Source organism: Glycine max, chromosome 2, assembly GCF_000004515.6.
Source record: "Glycine max cultivar Williams 82 chromosome 2, Glycine_max_v4.0, whole genome shotgun sequence".
Classification (NCBI taxonomy): Eukaryota; Viridiplantae; Streptophyta; class Magnoliopsida; order Fabales; family Fabaceae; genus Glycine; species Glycine max.
Window position 1 is genome coordinate 11,230,719 of NC_016089.4, and position 22,398 is coordinate 11,253,116.

The following is a 22,398-nucleotide window of genomic DNA, read 5'->3' on the forward strand; positions in this document are numbered from 1 at the left end:
ACAATATTAATCTCCAAATTCAAAATTGAGATAATTTTATATCAAGTCATTATTTATTTTAACATGTGTAATTTTAATGTGATTTAAAATATTTTATTTTAAAATTTATATTTCTTTTATGTCACATTAATTTTTTTATACTTTAAATTCTTATGTTTGTAAATATAAGTAAATTTCTCTTATATTTTTCTAATGTTAAGTTTTTCCTCACAAAATAAAATATAAACATATACACTATCATTTTTTAAATTATACTCCTTGAGGTTTACCCAAATTACACATAAATTGTTTTAAAATATGTTTAAAGACAGGCACAGCTCGTCTAAATACACTTATGATCGACTGACTAGTAACTTGTTGGGACGGGTTGCATGAACAAATGATACACAAAAGAAATCTTATTCATATACCCCAACTAGAAATGAACATCTTTCCTATTACAAATCTTTTTGTAAGAGCAATACAATAATGTCCGTATCAAAATCAGAAGTGAGAACTTTATAATAAGAAAAAAAATGTTAAAATGTCAATATCAAGATATAAGAAATGTTCTCACAATTCCAAATGTAATAAAACTATGACATTTTTCATATCCAGATCAGTGTTACCATTTTTCACCAAAAATTCTTTGGAGCAGGTATTGATCTTAGTCCTTCGTCTGGACTTGGAGGAGACCTAGAAATCCTCTCAAACCTATTTAGCTTTAATCTCATAGGAGGAACCTTACGTGCAACAGCCTGCCAAATCATTTGGACAGCGTCATTTTCCTTAGAAGGGAAGTGAAATTCTAGAAATGTTCAACCTCTTTCAACTTGTTCCACATTTGTGTCCACTTGATAGCATAACAAACATGTTCAACCTCTTTCAACTTGTTCCACATTTGTGTCCACTTGATAGCATAACAAACACACGGGAGAACACAACAAGTAGAGGCAAAGACGTAGCAAACACAGAGGTGCCATTAGCAGATGATCACGCACAACAAGCAGAAATAGAGGTGCAAACAGCAAGCAAGATCAAAAGAAAGATTTCAAGGCCTGCTTACCTCAAGAATTTCATCTGAGCACTCATGATCGTGAGGGAATGATGCTGCAAGATTTGATGCTGGTAATTAGGAGACAATAATAACGAATTGGTGATATTCTAGATCACAAAAGGACAAATTTTGTTATGTAGAATTCAGTATATATATTACTATGTAATAATAGCATCAATCATCAATGAAAATTAACAAATTACATTCTCTCTCTCTTTTCTTCTGAGGCATTGGTCCCTCGAAACCAGATCCTTGCATTCATAGCACCTATCATCTTGGTGCCCTCGTTGATCCTTCCATGGTCGATTCTTCACCCACCCTTGAGGATGCTATCCATAAACTAACCATTCACCATATTTCCCTTGGCGAAACACTCCAAGCCGTGACCCTGAAACTTGACGTGCTCCTTCATCGTCTTCATCCTGTACTTCCCAATCTTGCAACACCTTCACCCTCACCACCTCCATCTTCTACTCCTGCCACCACACACAAGATAAAATTAGATGTACCTCGTTTCGATGGTACTGACCCCCTGGGCTGGATCTTTAAGATCACCCGATTTTTTGAATACCATAAGACATCGGAGAACGAAAGACTTATCGTCGCGTCATTTTACATGGATGGCCGCGCTTTGGCTTGGTTCCAGTGGATGATTGGAAATGGCCAATTCACCTCCTGGCCAACTTTCCTTAAAGCTCTTCAGACACGCTTTGCCCCTTCGCAGTATGAAAACCGGATGGGGACTTTGTTCAAATTGACTCAGTGTGGGACAGTGGCGAAGTATTTGTCCGCCTTTGAGGACCTTGCCCATCGCACGATCGGTCTTCCTCTGTCGTTCCTGCTCAACTGCTTTATTTCGGGCCTCACCCCCGAAATCTACCGCGAGGTTCAGGCTCACTAGCCTTTGACCCTCGTTCAGGCTGCTGGCCTCGCCTGCCTTTAGGAGGAGAAGCTCCTCGATGCCCGCCATAACTTACGTCCCCGACCCTCACCACCCCTACCTCCTCCTCCCCTCACACAGCCTCTTCCTCTCCGCACAGTTCCCCCTTCATCTTCCCCCTTACTGCCTTCACCCACTCGTCCCTCCCCTCCCACAGTGAAACGCCTAACTCATGAGGAAATTGCCGCACGGCGGAAGCGTGGGCTATATTTTAATTGTGATGAGAAATACCATAGAGACCATAGATGCACCTCTAGGGTTTTTCTCCTCATCTCTGAGGACGAGGACCCCCTTTCTTCTCATATAGAGTAGCGCGACCCGCAACCCAAACCCGACCCTGTTCACCCATACCCGACCCAAATAAGTTTCAACTCCTTGGCTGGTAACGTCACTCCGGAGACACTCCAATTCATGGGGGCCATTGGCAACCATCAAGTCATACTGCTGGTGGATAGCGACAGTACGCACAACTTCATTCAACACCAGCTCGTGTACCATTTGGGCTTGCCAACTCGAAGCACCACTCCCTTGCAGGCCATAGTGGGAAATGGTCAGCAATTGGAGTGCAATTTCTTATGCGAAGCTATCACGATAACCATTCAGGCCACGCAATTCATGGTGGACCTTCATGTCCTGCCCATCGTCGGTGCCAACGTCGTTCTCAGCGTCCAGTGGTTAAAATCCTTGGGGCCGATACTTACTAATTACAACTCATTATGCATGAAGTTCTTCCATGCTGGTAATTTTGTTGAACTCAAAGGCGATACGGAGACTACCCTGAACTCCTTATCCTCATCGCAATTTCACAGACTCCTCCACATCCAACCGGATAGTTTGTACTTCCATGTGGCAGTGCTCCACGATGAAGGATCACCGGGGGTTGCCATGGGCATCTTCCTTGTCCTCCAAGCTCTCATCGATAGGTTCCATTCTCTATTCCAGACCCCTGACCACCTCCCACCTGAAAGAACTACTGATCACCGAATCCATTTGATACCACAAGCTACTCCGATGAATCTGCGATTGTACCGTTACCCTCATTTCCAAAAGCAAGAAATCGAGAACCAGGTTGAGCTCATGCTTCAGAAGGGCCTCATACAACCCAGCATAAGCCCATTTTCGTCTTCGATGTTGTTGGTTAAGAAGCGGGACGACTCGTGGAGGTTTTGTGTGGATTATCGGGCTTTAAATGCACTCACCGTCAAGGATCGCTTCCCCATTCCTACCATTGACGAGCTTCTGGATGAGCTCGGAGGTGCTCGTTGCTTTTCAAAACTGGACTTGCTCCAGGGATACCACCAAATTCATGCACGCTGGAGACATCCTGACAACCGCTTTTCGAACTCATCATGGCCATTATGAGTTTCGAGTAATGCCATTTGGCCTGTGTAATGCTCCTTCTTCCTTTCAGACCACCATGAATTCACTTTTCCGACCTTACCTCCGATGCTTCATTATCGTTTTCTTCGATGATATCCTCATTTACAGCGCTTCGTTTGAAAAACATCTTACTCATTTGGAGGTCGCGTTCCAGGTATTGCTTGATCATTAATTTGTTCTAAAACTCTCTAAGTGTTTTTTTGCACAGACCCAGGTTGAATACCTTGGCCATTTGGTATCCTACGAAGGTGTGCAACCTGTCACTTCTAAGGTCGAGGCCATCCAACAATGGTCGGTTCCTCAATCTATCAGGGCAGTGCGCAATTTTTTGGGCCTCATCGGATTCTATCGGCAATTCATTAAAGGATATGCCTCCATAGTAGCTCTTTTGGTGCAAATTGCCACTCTGGATCGATTTCACTGGTCAACACAAGCCCAAACATCCTTCGAGCACTTGAAGCAGGCATTGTCGGAGGCACCAGTACTCGCCTTTTTGGATTTTGCCCTGCCTTTCACCATAGAGACTAACGCTTCCGGGGTTGGTATGGGAGCAGTCCTATCTCAGCAAGGTCACCCCATAGCCTTTTTCAGTAAGCCTTTCACCGCAAAGCTCTTTAGTGCGTCCACCTACGTGCGAGAATTATTCGAAATAACCATGGCGGTCAAACGGTGGCGTCAATACTTACTAGGACACCCTTTTCTAATCATCATTGATCATCGGAGCCTTAAGGAGTTGCTCACTCTGGCAATTCAGTCACCGGAGCAACACACTTATCTAGCGCGACTGATGGGCTATGATTATCAAATCATTTATTGCTCCGGAACCCACAATCAAGTCATGGACGCACTATCCCGTCTCCCTGAGCAGCCTCGCTCTTCACTAATGACGCTCTCAGTGCCATGTCTTACCTTCATTTTGGAGCTCCATCAGCAACTAGAAGCCTGTCCTGTTTATGTCGACCACAAGAACGCAATTCTGCAATCACCAACTGCACATCCCAATTTCACCATTACTAATAATTTGGTTCTTCACAAGAGGCATATTTGGCTACCGCGAGGATTTCTGATGATCCCCACCCTACTCACAAAGTATCACTCCACTCCGATAGGAGGTCACATGGGCATAGCCAAAACTTTTGCCCGCATAACAAAGAATTTCTATTAGCCAGGTCTCCATGAGTATGTCACTCGCTTTGTTTCCCAGTGTGTCAATTGCTAGCAAACTAAGTACGAAACAAAGAAAATCGTAGGGTTGTTATGTCCATTGTCAGTGTTGCATCGTCCATGGGAAGACCTCTCCCTGGACTTCATCTCCGTCCTTCCCCCTTATCATGACAACACGGTTATCCTGGTCGTGGTTGACCCTTTTTCTAAAGGAATTCATTTGGGAATGTTGCCCACTTCGCACACTGCTCACACCATGGCCTCTTTATTCGTGGATACGTAGGAAAAATCCACTGGTTACCTCGAAGCTTGGTCTACGACAGGGATCCTCTATTCATGAGAAAATTTTGGCAAGAGTTATTTCAATACAATGGAACTCAGTTGTGGATGATCTTTACCTACCATCTGTAGAGCGATGACCAAACAGAGGTCATGAACAGGGTGATAGAGCAGTACCTCCAGGCCTTCACGCATAGTAAACCATGAACGTGGGGCAAACTACTCCTCTGGGTTGAGTGGTCCCACAATACCTCTTGGAATGCAGCAACAGGGTCTACCCCATACGAAATCACTTTCGAGTGCAAACCATTTAATTTTCTCGATTACCTTGCAGGCTCATCAAAGCTTGACGCAGTGGAGGACATACTTACAGATAGAGATGAAACTTTCAGAATCGTCAAGAAGAAGCTCCTTAAAGCTCAGACCACTATGAAGTAGGTTGCAAACACCAAACGTCGGGACGTGGTGTATTAGCCAAGAGATTGGGTTCTTCTTAAACTTCGGCCACGCCACCCACTCTCGACCAAGGATTCCTCAGAAGTAAAAGGCAATTTGGCAAAGCACTTCTATGAACCCTTCAAGGTGTTGGAGCGCATTGGACCCGTGGCATATCGTCTGCAACTCTCGAAGGGGATTCGTATACATCCAGTCTTCCATTGCTCTATATTGAAACCATTCCAGGGCTCCCCTAAACTCGATGAAGCTGTTCAATTGCCTAGCCAATTCTTTCAGAACCAACCTCGCATCTCTCCTCTAGCCATCTTGAACTATCGAAGGTTATCACCGTCGGGACCATGGGAGGTGTTGGTGCAATGGCAGGGACTCTCCCATGACGACACCTCATGGGAAGACTAAGGTACACTACAAAAAGAATATCACCTTGAGGATAAGGTGATTCTGCAAGGGCCACCGGTTGATAGCATAACAAACACATGGGAAAACACAACAAGCAGAGGCAAAGACGCAACAAACACAAAGGTGCCATTAGCAAATGATCACGCACAACAAGCAGAAATAGAGGTGCAAACAGGAAGCAAGACCAAAAGAAAGATTTCAAGGCCTGCTTACCTTAAGGATTTCGTCTGAGCACTCATGATCGTGAGGGAATGATGCTGCAAGATTTGATGTTGGTAATTAGGAGACAAGAATAACAAATTGCTGATATTCTAGATCACAAAAGGACAAATTTTGTTATGTAGAATTCAGTATATATATTATTATGTAATAACAACATCAATCATCAATGAAAATTAATAAATTACCTTCTCTCTCTCTTTTCTTTTGGAGGCACTAGTCCCTCGAAACCAGATCCTTGTGTTCATAGCACTTATCACCACTCTTCTTTGGCAATAACCCTGATGAAGTTTATTAGAAAATTTTCTTTGATAGCATCACTAGTATAAACAAATATGCAGAACTCGGAGTAATCAATGACATCTTCATATGGTAGCTCAATTTTATCATCGATGATGACAGGGCCACAATAACTAGCGATGGCATCGAATAAGCGGTTCAATGAAGGGGTGTCACCGGCTATGTTGAGGTAGAACTTGGAAGCATGCATGCCTTCTATTGCTTTCTTGATTCCATCTTTCCCAATACTTCCAAAGGAAAAATGCATATCCTTTTCATTTTTCAGAAGATAGAACAACTCTTGTCGCGCTAAACCTCCCTGATCAAAAGGAAAAGAAATTCAAGATAAGCATAATTAGTACTAGAAGATTTACAATAACTCATGCAACTTGAGCTAAACCCCTAAATTACAAAACATATGTACAATTTAGACTAGTGAGAACAAAAATTATTACAGAACAAGACACAAGACAAATACTTAAAGTGAATATCATTTTGGTTTAACTTGGAATTGAATCTGGCATACAATCGATGGAAGTGATTACAAGACAAACTACATTGATTTTCTACTTATAACAATAAAAAGCATACTTCACAATTCTCCCTCTTATAATTGTTTCAGAACAATTGCATAACATTATGTAACTAAGATGACCAAAACATCAATATTTTTATTTATTTTAGACAAGGAATTTCTCCTTTGGAAATTGATATTGCATCAGACCAATATTTGTACATAAAATTTACTAGATATGGCACCATAATTCCCAAAGAAAGATATTCTTAAGAAAAGTTCCTCCTGCAGTACTTTAACTTAGTTGGGCAAAGATATGATCATTAGCATGTACACTGTGTTGGAAGCATGGAGAAGCAAAGAAACTTATGATAGAACATATTTCGTGACAAGAACTTGGTATTCAACCAACCAGTGTAGACATCAACTCAGGGATTCAAATTTCACCAATTTCAGACTCGTTGAACCACATAATACTCTAATTTAGCTAATATGGATTCCTTCGTTATTTACTCTATATTGTTATGATTTAATAGCCAAGAGGCAATGTAGCAGACCTTCATGAAAGGATGCAAAATCGTCAAAGATTGCTCCTTTAAGATACCTATCAAGTGACTCTTATAGAATAGGGACCCCATTAGCCCCCTTAAACACTATTTAATTATAATATAGAAGTAAAATGTTCTCTAACTTAATAAGTTCTGGATGTCAATGAAGAATTATCTTTTCTAAAAAGCTATTAAAAAAAGCCAGAACAACCAAGATATGAATAAAGAATAAGAAGAGCATACATCTTTTCTATATATTGCCCCTTGGAAGTACAACAATGTTGGTCGGCTATCGAAGTTGGAGTTGTCATTGACATAGAAATTGATTAAATGTTTATATGGTGCAATCACATCCTTTTCAACATTAGCTATATTTGGAGGATACCTTCCAAAGTCTGAAAGAATGAAAGTAGCAGGCCACAACTTCATTCTTGCATCCAACATACTTTTGGGATGGTGTGCTAAAATCAAATGATCATTTCCTCCCGATCTCTTCCGTTCCTCTTGCGTTGTCAAATACTTCACTAACTTTTCTTGCAGTATCTTGTTTCTGCTCTTCTTTACATGAGGGCTACCTTTGGAGTAGCGGTTATAGCTCAAAGATGAAAAGAATGGCACAAATATAATATTGGCTTCACTAGAGTTTCGAACTCGGATTACAGTCCTAGCCTTAGAGGCTTGAGGAAATTCTGAAGCAAGAATATCCAATGAAAGCCATAACTCTATACTATGTTGCAAATTCAAGCCCCCAGGGTAACCAGGTATATTAGTTCTAACATCAGGCCACACACTATTTCCACTTGGTTTCCCATCTAGGAGTCCAAAATGGAATTCTGGTGGTAAATCATACAAGAAAACCTTAAGAACAACCTCATCATGTTTCAGTAGTTTTTCTTTCCCATTGAGAGTTTTTGTCTCACTTGCCTCTTCTACTACATCTTCATTATCCACAAGGATCGCCCGATTCCCAAACATAGATTCAACATTTTGCTTCTACATATGAGGCTTTGAACCATCTAAGGTAGAGAAAAGCTTTGAATTGGGCAACAATTTGTGGTCAAAGAAATGAGAACTACTCGTGGATCGCAGAACAAAGAACCAAGACATGATGAACAAAACAAATGTCATTATGAAGAGGAAAAGCAACGACTTTCTAGAAACAATCTTGAGGAAAGAAGCATTATTTCTCTCAGCAATTGTTATAGTACTCCAATTACTATTTCAACAATTCACACACCACTATGCACTCCACTATTTGGCACAATCATAAATCATGGTTAACTTTGCCATGTCTTAAGAGAAATTGTACAAACTACAAAGACAATGAAGAAGGGTATGATCATACACAAACAATACAACATGAACCTCCAAAAGTGAATAGTTTTAAAGAGGGCATTAATAGCACCATTCACTATTCATTGAAATTACCAACCCGAGATGTGATGAGTGATTACTAGCTACATAGATAAACAGTGTGTTAAAACCCAATTGAGATTAGAAACAAGGAGATCCACATTTCCTATCATCTCAACATAATAGAAACAAGAAGAAGAAAAGAAAGATGTTGCTTTAGTGGTGCAACTGTGGTTGTTGACATAAAAAAATAGACTATTTAGTTTTTGTGACAATGTGTGTAGAGTTGGAATGGAATGAAATGGAAGAAGAGAGCAAATGAATAGGGTCTAACAATGGAAATGGACTTCTAAGCTTTGAACTCCACTATTTTGTGTCACTTATTTATTCCTTTTTACTTGTTAGGAATCTATCTTTATAACTTCTACAAAAGTTTTGATGTGACATCTACTGTTTATAGAAAATATTTATTTTTAATTCAAATATTCTTCACTCATTTATGTGTTGAATTTTTTTTAAAAAAAATATTAAAGTTGTTATATTTATTATTTGATTATTAGGATCTAAAAGTATAATTAAGTCTAATAACAATAATAATATTGATAAATATAAATATAGTTAAGGAAGTAATAATATGAATCTACTTATGGACCGTTTGGAAAAATAGGTAGAGAAAACAAAGAGAAACTTGATCCTAATCTTATCTGTCGACCGTAAAATCAAAGTTGTTAAAGAAAGTGTGATCCTAATCGTGATTCTTAACCCAAGAACAAAGTGGAGCTCTCACAATAAAGAAATACTTAATTTGATTAATCTACAAATTTTGCCTTGGAATCTTACTAGAGGTTCCCATTTATAGGCTGAAAAACATAAGATGAAAGTATCAAACAATGAGAAAAGCAAAAAACAAAGAAGATATAAGATTTCAAAACAAATTCAAAACCCTTTATCAGTTAAACCATAAGAAAAGTATACAAAGAATTTATACTAGTTTGTCTCAATCTCAAGATTACGTCCAGCTCTTGGCAACCACCAAGTTTTCGCTAACTTATCAAAGTTACAAGTATTATTCATTGTAACTTCTGGCTCTTACACTTGCAAGCTCTATCCCAAGCTTGATTTAAATCCAATATTCTTCGTCCTACCAAATCACTACTAGCTCTAAACAAATCAACTAGATTTGTTGGAAAATTGCACACTAATTAACAAGTATGATCGTCTAACAGATGAATATATCACTCACACTTTTAGTCTTTTTATCTTTACAAGGATTTACAAAAAGCTTTATAAGAAAGAATGATTTGCGTAGATGATTTGTGTCTTTTTCTTCAAAGTTTCTTTTAAATATATCCTTCATCTTCAAGTATCTGTTGTCTTTCAACGATTGGATTCCTCACTCTATTCTTCATCTAAGGTCTTGGGTCTGTTGGTGCATTTAATGCTACATTCCTTCTTCATGCAAAGTACATGCTAATAGTATAATGTGTATTGTAATTTAGCAGGAAAGTCACTTCTTTCATCATAGCAGGTCTATAACAACAGAGCCTGTCTTTTGATGAGGATCAACATCGTCTAGACTATAGGCTTCATTTATTCTTCATAAGACTTTGATAGATCATAGGAAAATGTTTTCTGCATGAAAGAATATAAGACATTGAGTATTAAATGAAACTCTTAAATGTACTACTTCAATGTTATATCAAAACTCTCATGAGTGCATCGTTTGAAAACTTCAAATGCATAGAGACAGATCATAATCTGATAGCATATCAGACACAACTTTTATCATTTATATTTATTTGCATCTAATAAAAATAATTTGAAGTCTTGATTCATTTTAAGACATAAATATCTTTTGACTTAACACCCACTAACAATTACTTCCTACTAAGCTTGTATTTTTCACCAAAATTTACTTCCCAATAACCATCATAATGGATTAGAAAGCCTAAAAACACTAAAATCTAGCCTAGAAAAGATGAAAATATGTTAACTCATTGGAAAGTGAACCAATTTATCTCAAGTAGTAAAGTACTCGGAAGTTTGAGTGTCAAATCCACAAGAACTTTGTTTGTACTTAGATTGATGCAAACCCAATTTGCAAGCAAGAGATAAGTAAAAGAGATAAGAAATTTAAATTAAAAGATAAAGAAAGATAGAAGATAAGATAAAAATTTAAATCAAAAGATGGTAAATATATAAGATAAAGATGATGATTAAAGGTAAATTCAGAATTTAAAATATGTCGGGGCCTAGAATGTCTAACTACCCTTGATGCAATGTTAAGATATTTCCCTATTTAATGTTATTCCAATTTCTATCCACATTTACTAAGACACTCAACCCCTGATCCCTCAGGGTGAAGAGCCTAATTTATGTATTCTTTCTCTCAAATCCCTTTGCAAGGATAAAATAGTAAATCACATGAAGCATGAAGATGTATACAGAGATAAAACAAAGTCACTCTGTCCATAGCAAACCTCTCATGGGGTTGATATGGATAGAAGAAGAAGAGAAATGGATATAGGAAAAGAAGGGGATAATGGACATAGAAAGAGGGTTTTGTTAGATTTCATCTTAAAACCAATTGGCATTAAGTGAAGTTGCTCAACAGGTATATAAACTGCACTCTAAGGAGTAAGGCAGCCGATGTGGGACTTGAATATTTCCCAACACACCCCCTCACGCACAACACTTATTGGGCTTGGTGCGTGAACAACAAATGGTGGGTGCTCGTCACAGCGGAAGCGAGGACGAGGTCCCAGGTTAGAGCCTGCTCTGATACCATCTTAGAATGAGTAATGTGAGAGGCCTAACTCAACCCCAAAATTTAGTTCAAGGGATGAAGGTTGCCCCTCACTTATATATTCTAATATGGGATTACTTTTAGCCGATGTGGGACTTGGATTATTTCCAACATACCCCCTCACGCCAAGCACTTCTTGGGCTTGATGCGTGAACAACAAATGGTAGGTGCTTGTCACCACAAAGCGAGGGCTAGCGGAAGCATGATCCTAGGATCAGAACTAACTCTGATACCATATTAGAGTGTATAATGTGAGAGACCTAACTCAATCCCAAAAGCTAGCTCAAGGGGTGAGAGTTGCCCCTCCCTTATAAAGTCTAATATGGTTGTATTGTTAGCCGATGTGAGACTTGGATTATTTCCAACACACCCCCTCACGTCAAGCACTTCTTGAGCTTGATGCGTGAACAACAAATGGTGGGTGCTTGTCACCACAAGCGAGGGCTAGCGGAAGCGTGATCAAAACCCGCTCTGATACCATCTTAGAATGAATAATGTGAGAGGCCTAACTCAATTCCAAAATCTAGTTCAAGGGATGAGGGTTGCCCCTCACTTATATATTTTAATATGGGATTACTTTTAGCCGATGTAGAACTTGGATTATTTCCAACAGGTTTCCCCTATTTAACATGTTCAGGCAGGATCTATTCATTAGAGAGCTTTGAGTCTCGAGCGTGTCCTTTACTTCCTACTCCTTTTATAGGCCTAAGGTAGTTTAATTTTTACGCAACTTTACGCTAAGCGCGCTTTTGGACCTTTTTGTGGACCTTCTTCCCACTAAGCATAATATATTTAGAGTGGAAGAAAAATTAAACATGTGTTTGATATATTTGAAATTATAATAATAAATTAATTTTTTTTATTTAAAAAAACCATCAAATCAAATCACAAATTAGTTTGGTTTGATTTAAATTTAATGTTATATTTAAACTAAACCACATTTATTTTTAGAGAAAGTTATAATGAAACTCTCTAAATTTTACATGAATTATATAACATTTGATGAGGTAAATGTGTAATTAGAGTAAAATTGAGAAAATATTAATAGAATTTATTTTTTATTTTATATTTGGTTCGTATCACACTTTTTTACAACATTTGATAAAATGACGGAAACAATTTTACAATGACAAATACAAAATTTAGACAAGATAGAAATCATACAAAAATATTTAGAAAAATTAGAAAATATCTAAAAAAGGGTAATTAAACCTAACAAATATAACAAGAAGACAATCCTACCATAAAAATAATATAAACAAATAGCAAAAATTACAGATAAGCAAGCATTGTTCTCTTCTGAGTCGATCACGATTTGCGCGCTTCGTCTTTCAAACTCAGAGATCCAACGGTTGAGATTTCGGTCTCCCTTTGACCTCCACAACATGCTCCCATCTTTGGCCACTATATAACCACTCCACCCTTTTCTATTTTTCTTCTTCCTTCATTGCATCGTTGTTGTTCCCTTCTTTTTTCTTTCTCCGCCCCTTTTTTGTTGTTCCTTCTTCTCGTTCGTCGCTTTGTGATCTCTCTCTGCAACCATGTCCGTCGAGAAAGAGAGAGAGACCCAGGTTTACTTGGCCAAGCTTGCCGAGCAGGCCGAGAGATACGAAGGTCTTGTTACACTTACCCTTCTTTTTTTTCTTTTTTTTTTTAATCTGATTTCTTTTTTTGTTTTTGTTTTTGTTTTGAATGAGTTGTTTTTTAAAATGTTTTCTTGATGGGGTTTGTGTTATTGATGCTGGCATTGGTCTGGATCTGTTTGTTGGATCGTTTTCTGGTGTTTTTTTTTTTTGTGGATTGGTTGGAAATGTGGGTGGATATGTAAAAGATTTGATTTTGAGATGTGGGTTTTGATTTTTTTGTGGATTAGTTTGTGGATTAGATCGTTTTCTCTGCGTGACCCTCATTTATTTGTTGAATTGTAATTTGTTTGGATTAGACTTATGCTGTAATAGTTTTTCTTTATTGTGGCCTTGTAGTGGATTTTAATTTTTAACATGTTAATCGTTGGATTTGATGTTTTGTCAGGAAAAAAAAAAACTAAGGGTATGCTTGATTTTTTATTTTCAAAATTTGTTTTTAGTTTTCATAATGTAACTAGATAAGGTTGCTCAGATAGTTGGTGGAGGGTAGGCAAAGGAAAAATGGAATTGAAGGAGAGACTGAACTTGATGAAAATAGAAGAAAATGATAAAACATCTCCATGCTGTTTCTGTTTTTGGTTTTTTAAACACTTATTCTGGGAACAATTTTCAAAACTTATTTGATTTTGGATGAGAAATTGATTGATGAATAATGTGAAATTATTTTAGAGAACAATTTTTAAATTCAAAAAGTGAGAAGGGAATCAAATGGGTCCCAAGTTTCAAAACTGAATAGGGTTACCAATGTGTTGTCATGGGGCCAATGGGGGAGACACTGTCTAATTCATGATTTTTTTGGTCAACAGAGTGAATCATAGAAAATGAAATGCCGTTTTTTTTTTCTTTTGCTCTTGAACCTGTCCACCTCTATTTGATAAACACTATTTGCATTTCTAACTTTTTGATCGCAAGAGGCCAATATGAATATGCTTCAATTTTTTTCTTTTACCTTTTGAGTGTCATCTTGTTGCCCGATTAGGTGAAGAACTGAAGATTAATTTGTTTTAAATTTTATTTTGTTAATTTTGTCTGATATTTGACCAGGGTTGAGAAAGCCTGATTTGTGCTCAGAATGTACAGTATGTGAGCTTAATTTTTGTTGCATAATGCATAGTGCATGCCAGTTTGCTTTGAATTTACAAAATGCAAATAGATAATATTTTCATCCATGTAGTCAATTCCTCAGGCTTGGTTTTTTGTTGTATTAACACAATGATATCTCTCTGAAACTTAGTGTTTATTATGCAGAAATGGTTGAGTGTATGAAGAAAGTAGCAAAACTTGATCTTGATCTGACTGTGGAAGAAAGGAACCTTCTCTCAGTGGGATACAAAAATGTGATTGGTGCACGAAGGGCCTCTTGGCGCATAATGTCCTCAATTGAGCAGAAGGAAGAGTCTAAGGGAAATGAGCACAATGTTAAACTGATCAAGAGTTACTGCCAAAAAGTTGAGGAGGAACTCTCCAAAATCTGTGGTGACATTCTGACTATTATAGACCAGCATTTGATTCCTTCTTCCGGATCAGCAGAAGCTAGCGTTTTCTACTACAAGATGTGAGTCATGTTGCTACCTTGCTGTGCTACTTGCTTGATGAATTCAATTCATTTCCTGGTTCTTTCAGTGATTACCATTATCTCCATATTCTTTTTTTGAGTATGTTCTAAACTTGAGTAGATATAATTGGCTTTTCTCATTAAAGTCTAAAAGAAAGTTATCAGGACAGATCTGGTAAGCATAGAATCTGTATGAATATGATGATTTGATTACTTATTTTCTGTGTGCTGCATGTACTGTTTTTCCACACGGTGGGTAGAACACCCTTAGCTTGAGTTGTTCTTAGTTCTATAGGGACTCCAATGCTATGAATGAGTCATTGGATTTGTGTGTTCAAATTCTTCTCAACATTAATGTTGCACAGCATCTCTTGTTGGTTACCACATACTTTTCTTTGCTATCCTTGATTTCCTTTATTCTTCTTTTGATCCAGGAAAGGTGATTATTTTCGGTATCTTGCTGAGTTCAAGACTGACCAAGAAAGGAAAGAGGCAGCTGAGCAGTCACTAAAAGGATACGAGGTACATGCTTGTCTGTTTGATCTTGTGTTTTAGTACTAAATTAGTTCATAAGTTATTTATATTGTACACTATACCGTCATTTGATTTTCGCTAATGTTTTAATTATCAGGCTGCTTCTGCCACTGCAAACACAGATCTTCCATCAACACATCCAATCCGTCTTGGACTTGCACTCAATTTCTCTGTCTTTTATTATGAGATAATGAACTCTCCTGAAAGGTAAGTTATTGATTCTCTCATTCTTCGTGGATCCATTTAATTGTTTTTGTTGCTAGCTCTTGTCTGAATATCATTACTGAAACTTACAGGGCCTGCCATTTGGCCAAGCAAGCTTTTGATGAGGCAATTGCGGAGTTGGACACCCTGAGTGAAGAGTCATACAAGGACAGCACTTTGATCATGCAGCTGTTGAGAGACAACCTTACTCTCTGGACTTCCGATTTACCAGAGGATGGAGGTATGAGAATGATTGAAACTTGATATTAGATGCATTTGAGTTTTGCATAGGGAAAGCAATAAATATTGCACCGTATGTTGCTGAATAATGATGTCTTAGAGGCAGAAGTGATTGATGTACACTTTGTACAATATCATTGCAACTGTTATCTTCCACTCACTTAGTCCCCCTCAACCTTGTGAAACAATCAAATTAAGATGAATAGAAAATGAAAAAAAAATAAAAATTGCATGCTCTTGGATTGTTTATCATGAAGATCAATGTCATTGTTTCAAGAGTGGTGTCTTCAACTGAGTCACTCCTAATTAACTGCATAATTATGTTTCTTGTTATTATTTGGTTTATAAACTAAAGTGATGCTCTCGTGCAGGTGAGGACAACATAAAAGCTGAAGAAGCCAAACCTTCTGAGCCTGAGGTGTGTGCATTATAAGTTTTGGCTTATGCTTACATGATTTTCTCGAGAAATTTGTGCAAAGACATTATATTATAGTTGTTAACTTTTAATACTTAAGAATGTGTAATGTAGAAAATAAGTAAATTCTTGTATATGTAAGAATGACTTAGGGTCTGTTTGGTTTGAATTTTTTTTTTTCTCATTTGTTGGTTTTTCAATTAATTACAAAAAACATCACCTTTTTTTTCACTTAAGGTTTCAAAGATTTGTGTAAGAATAATTTTTTCTTTAACGATTGTTTATAATAAACAAGGTTTCTTATATTGACATTCTACTACTTTTGCAGCATTGATGTGATTCAGTAGTCAGAAATCTAAGGTACTCCCCAAGAGGGCATTTTTCAGCTTTTCTTGCAATGGATTTGGACCGGACAATAGGGACTGTGGTGGCCATTTCATAATTCTTGTTCTCTCTTAATATCTTTACCAAAGCCAGAAGATCTGCACCCTTTTTTTTCCCTTAAAACTTTTTATTTTTATTGCCTTCTCTGTTTTAAGTGGTCAGTTAAGCAATGAACAATTTACATTTACCCTTATAAGCATCTTCTTATTCCTTCATTCATAATGTTTGGCTTTATTTTGCTCAAGATATTTATGTTTCCTATACACTCCTAGATAGTACACAACACAGATCAATGGTTTAGAATTCGTGATGTCTCCTGACCTGAAGATTGCACCTTGCACCTAACATGCAATCTCTCCCCTCAAAATTTCTACCAAACAAAAATAACCCCAAGGTTCCAATGAGTAATTTTTCTTACTTATTAAATGGATTAAATTAATCAACAATAGGCACATTATATTTAGTTACTTTCTCGTTGCTTATTTCTTTTTAGAAAATAATCATGTGCAAAACGTAGAAGTATGAAGGTAACTGTTGAAAAGTGCTAGCACACATTTTCTAACACCTGAACACACTACTATTTGTTGAAATTTATTTAAAACAAAAAAATCAGTAAAGACATTTAATAAGTGAAAACTAAAAATTGTGATTTTAAATAAATTTTAATTAATAATGAAGTTTGTTCAGAATAATGTTAAAAAATGTGTTATTACTTGTTAGTATTATTTTTTCTGTGGGCGGCAAAAATTTTCTTTAGTATATAGCATAATTTATATATTCAAATTTAAAGTTGAGATATTACTTAAGTTAATACTTTTGCCTGAGTTGATTCATGAGTGCTCGATGGTGTTGCTAGTTCTCATTGTTATTTATACTCCTTTTTAGAACCATATTCATCAATCTGAAATTATCATTTAAAATCATTTTTCTGTTAGTCCTATACATAGTTTTAAATTGCCGTCGCTGTCTAAAAGTTTGATCTCGTTCAACTTTTCATGTGCCGTAGCACCGTATTAGAGAGGGGTGCGTGGCAGCAAAAGGAGAATCAATTTCTAACTTGATTAAGGTGGGAAAGAAGTTTTGAGCTTCATGTGGTAACCTTTTTATCTGGAACAAAATTTTTCTACTTGTGTCGAGTGTTTAAGTTCATTGTTGGAAAATTTTATTCACCTGTAATTGATAGAGTTGTGAATGTGATACTCTCGATGCTTGCTTGATTTTTTTACATATGTGCTGAAATTGTGTTCTGCTGTGAAGATTATTGTGATATGAAGCTGGTGACATTATTAGATAAACTTTGGATTTAAATTGTTATTTTGCGACTGATAAAAAAAAATGTTATTTGCGTGAGGGAGTAGGACTGTAGGAGAGTGGATTAACCACGGTTTTCAATGAAAAACCAATGATTAATCTCTTTGATACCGAAATTCATTTAAGGATTGATTTCTCTCCATTAATATTTTTCATATATAAAGTCAAATCGAAACTGTAAACAAATGTTAATGGACAAAATTTAAAACCAGTTCGCTCACTAGAAGACCCACTTTGTTGGATTAGTGTATATTTCCCTTCTAAAATTTTAATCAATATAGAAATCACATAATAATATTACTATTATTATAAGAGGTAGAATAAATAAGTTTCAACCATCTCCTAAAATATTTAAACGTGACATGTAACACTTACATATATTAAGTGTATCACACTTTAGTTTTAGCAGGCGCACGTAAACGTAAATAAATAAATAAATTGCTGCGATTGAACTTTCATTTTGTCTTATGGACAACAACTAATCTTTTATGTTAAAGTTGATATCAAGAAAAGTAATTAAATTGTTACCTCTGGATAAAAGGATTTGTTGAAAAGCCCATTATTGAAAAATTGAAATTGTATTGAAAGAAATGAATTTTTTCTTGTTTTTTTTATCGATAAACATTAATAGTTAGTTTTTGTTGGCAGCAAGTTACAATCTTTTCCTCCTTATCCTCCCACACCTTGATGAACATCAACTCTAATAAGACTGATTTTAATCATATCATGGTCTATTGGACGCATGATCCTGGAGTAGCTACACCCTGTGATGGAGTGTGAATCTTGTGGTGGAGGCCAAGGAGACCTCGAGGGTTGTGACTCCATGTCGTGATTAAGGCAATTGACGCACTATCATTCGTGATGGATCACTGTAATTTATCCACAGTATAGAGCATTGCCACGTACTCTTTATCACCAAAAGCTTTTACCGTTCTAGCTTCGATTGATGATTCACCTAATGCTATTACCATTCTAGATTAGGTGTATTAATATGATATAAATTAACATGCTTGGCTCTGTTGATGAGGATATTGAAGTTCAAAGACTGGCACAAGGACCAGGAGATCTATGATTAGAGCTAAAGTCAGAGAGGCTGAGGATATCCCATAACAAGTGATAGCAACAATTCTTAAAGCTATATGACATTGAATTAAAATTATTTTGGCATAATAATAATTGAGACTCATGAGTTGGAGGGTATTGTTGCTGACTTTCTTTTTAGAATTAAATAAAATTGTATTTCTTTTATTTTCGTTTTCTTTTCTTTTATTTATTTTAGTAGTTGATAGCTTGGAATCTGTTCATGTGCACCACTATGAATTAAAGTATTGTGCTCATAATTGTAGTTAATGGTGTATTTAGAATAATTAAGGATTGTCTGCTCTCAGTGCATCTAGAAAGATTGACTCTCTACATTCTAGGTTTCATGCTGAACTCATTTGTATTTATCAAGGACTGTTCATCACCCTCTTGCCGTCTTCCTTTAGCTTATCTTCCATTGTTGGAAGTAGCGCGTTTCACTTGTCATCAAACAATCCCCTAACCAGAATCTTGTCATCAGTGGAGACAGTAAGAGCTCCTAACTATGCTACTATGTTGTTTAAAAGTTCTCCATGGAGGTGAGTCAGCATCCATGTATTCATCTATTGTGTTTGATCTCCTCTCATCATTTTTGTATCCATCCATTGCATGTGAATATTATATGTAATTTTATATACTTGTATGAATTGATTTTATTTTTATGGTGATTTTATGCTAGATTAGGTCCCTTTGTTTGCTTTGTTACGGCATAATGCTTTGATCACGATTCTCTTATAAATGAGTGGTAGTTTATGCAAAAGCAATTGCAATTCTTTCAAAACTTCACGGAGCCAAATAAGTTGAGCTGCAGTGAATGCAATACTCCAGTATTCAGCCACAATAAATGACTTGACAACAATTGATTGCTTCTTACAAGACCAAGAGGTGGCATTAGGACCAAAGTAAATAATGTAGGGTAATTATTTAACACACCTCATTATTTGTTTAGTGCATCCCAAGTGTATCAGAGATTGTCCATAATATAGGCAGTAGTGGACTTATCAGCTGAGTCACCAGCCCAAATTACGCGAAGGTGAAAACCAGAAGAGGAAATTGCTTGGGGCACCCAGCAATTTCTGAAAATGCCGAAAATACCCTTATAGTTGTAAATAGCAGGTTCAATTTTTCATTTCTGCAGTGCCATTTGCCCCCCCCCCCCCCTCCAAAATTTCCATGACTTAGTGTAAGTTATTTCCGTTAAGGACGGTTTGGAAGCGTATTTGGTCTCTGATGGTGTACGTGCGTTTGTGAGTAGTATACGGTGAATTTTGGTCGATTTCCATCATCAGAGTGCAAAAAAAAAAAATTTGACGTATGTACAGATTGAAAATCCGTATGGGCCATACAGATCAACAATCCATATGGTTCATACATATCAGCAATCCGTATAAATAATACGGATTGACAATCTGTATGATATGGCCATACGGATTGCCAATTCGTGTGTACGTCAAATTTTTTTTGCTTAATACTGGCCTTTTTCACAAAACAATTAAAAAATTATTTTAATGATTAATTTTAATTTAGTTATTGGTTAAATTTAGTCATTAATTTTAATTTAGTAATTGATTAAATTTAACAATGATAAAAAAAATTTCATATAGTCATTAATAAAAAATAATTTATTTCAAAAACATGACCAATTTTTTTCAAAAACAATGAGATAATATTAGACATGACAAAACAACTATTATATATAAGAACATTGTTGCAACAAATTTTGAATCAACACATGATAAAATAATTATTATAAAACAACTATATAAATAAATTGTTTAGAAGTAATTACAATGTTCATAATAATTAAAATGTTCATAATAATTGAAATGTTCATAGTAATTAAAATGTTTATAAACATGGCCAATAAAGCACACGGTTAACATTGGGATCAATGAATTAAAAAATTATTTTCATGTCAGCTGTCAAGGACAAGGTTTGGCAGAAATGTTTCCATCCAGCTCCAATTTTAAGTGTTTTCCTCCAATGATTGAACACAAGCCGGCATTTTACAACGTCCTCCAAGTGCAAATGAGTCCAGCTTTTGTTTTTAAGAAAATAATATATACTACTTGGAACGTCCTGACAAATAAAGAAATGTTATGTCAACAATTTATGTTATGAAATTTAAAACTTGGAAAATAAAGAAATGCTAACAACTAAATTATAAAGTTGCTTACCAGACTGTTACAGGTAGCTTTCTGCCGAGTGAGATAAACCTTGAAGGTGACAGAATCTGGCACTTGATGGTATAAAGAGTGTCATCTTGAGAATGATCTGGGCAGACAATTGGTCTTGAATATGATAAGAAAAAATGCACTCTTACCATAATGAGTTAAGGATACTAGATGATCTCTAGTCAGCTGGTAAAAATCTCATAGTGTTGTTCACCCTACTACAATGGCTGGTTGGTCCAAATCTTTATTGTAGACAACATTATGATAATTTCCGTCCTTGTCAACCAAATGCCATATGCCGTCAAGTACGTCCTTCCACCTGAGAGCATATACCTTACTAACTTCACCGAAAATCTACATTTGACATCACAAAATAAGGTTGGTTAGTTACACGAAATAACAGAAAAATCATATGTTAATTAAATCAAAATGAACATGACCGGATCCCTGGCGTGATCGATCTGGAAAAAAAGTCTCTAGTGGAACCGTTACATTCTGCATCATGTTTGCCATTTCCCTCCATTCTCCGTGCTCTTCAATTGTTAATTTTGACATAATTAACATTCAAGCAATTAATAGGCATTCAAGCAATTAACAAAATTAACATTCAAGCAACTATATGTTAATTATCATTGGGCACAGTCGCAAGAAGCTGCTCCAGTTTCTCATTGAGGTTGATCCAACGTGATAACGACGGACGAGAGCGTGGCATTCTGAAATATATTTGACAAAGTAATATTTTACTATTTTTGTTCTACCAACATTTTCCTGTTTCTAATCTAATTTTTCTTTCTCAAATCTAATGTTTGTTTTAAAAATCTAATCTAAATTGTAATCTAATCCTACTTTTTCGTTACAAATCTAATAAATAAATCATTCATAAAAGCAATAATAAGCAAACTAAAATCAATATAAATATTTAGAGTTTTTCCTACTTTTTTCTAATAAAAATCAATTTTTTTTAAAAAAAAAACCCATAGGGATTGTCAATCTGTATGACTTTTCACTAACAATTTTTTATTTTTTATTTAAAAAAAAAACCCATACAAATTGTCAATCTGTATGGGTTTTTCACAGAATTTCCATGGAACAAAGAAGCATGGCAGGGAACAGAGAACAGTACACACAACAATACATGGAGCAGAATTTTCGAGAATTTTCATGGAGCAGAGAACAGTACACACAACAATACACAAAACACAAAACAAGCCGCACCAATGCAAACCAAAACACAAAACAATACATAATACACAATATCTAATGGCAAAGAAGAACAAACACCACAGGAGGAAGAAGATTCACTAACCTCGAAGACGGGAGACGAAGAGGCCGCAACAGCGAAAAAGAAGTCGCAACACCGACAAAGAAGAAGAGGCCGCAACCGACAATGGAGAGGCCGCAGGAGGAAGAAGAAGAGGAGGCAGTGCGGAGGCAATGCGGACGAGAAGAAGAATTCTCAGAAGAAGAAGTTTTCTCTCAGAG

At 36.4% G+C, this 22,398-nt stretch overlaps 1 protein-coding gene, 1 long non-coding RNA gene and 1 pseudogene across 2 annotated transcripts; 1 reads left to right on the forward strand and 2 right to left on the reverse strand.

The window, feature by feature from the left end:
- Nucleotides 1-614: 614 nt before the first annotated feature.
- Nucleotides 615-8,189, reverse strand: LOC100809462 (probable arabinosyltransferase ARAD1; annotated as a pseudogene).
- A 4,653-nt stretch (nucleotides 8,190-12,842) lies between these two features.
- On the forward strand, nucleotides 12,843-16,563 carry SGF14f (14-3-3 protein SGF14f). The gene is made up of 7 exons (NM_001251478.2): nucleotides 12,843-12,987; nucleotides 14,268-14,574; nucleotides 15,009-15,096; nucleotides 15,206-15,315; nucleotides 15,405-15,553; nucleotides 15,924-15,970; nucleotides 16,296-16,563. The coding sequence occupies exons 1-7, from the start codon at nucleotides 12,915-12,917 to the stop codon at nucleotides 16,299-16,301; spliced, it is 780 nt and encodes a 259-aa protein (NP_001238407.1). The 5' UTR covers nucleotides 12,843-12,914; the 3' UTR covers nucleotides 16,302-16,563.
- Nucleotides 16,564-20,489: 3,926 nt separating this feature from the next.
- Nucleotides 20,490-21,993, reverse strand: LOC106795725 (uncharacterized). Its single transcript, XR_001384477.3, has 2 exons — nucleotides 20,920-21,993; nucleotides 20,490-20,821 (listed from the first exon to the last, which is right to left on the reverse strand). It is a non-coding gene; the product is annotated as an uncharacterized lncRNA (long non-coding RNA).
- Nucleotides 21,994-22,398: the final 405 nt, after the last annotated feature.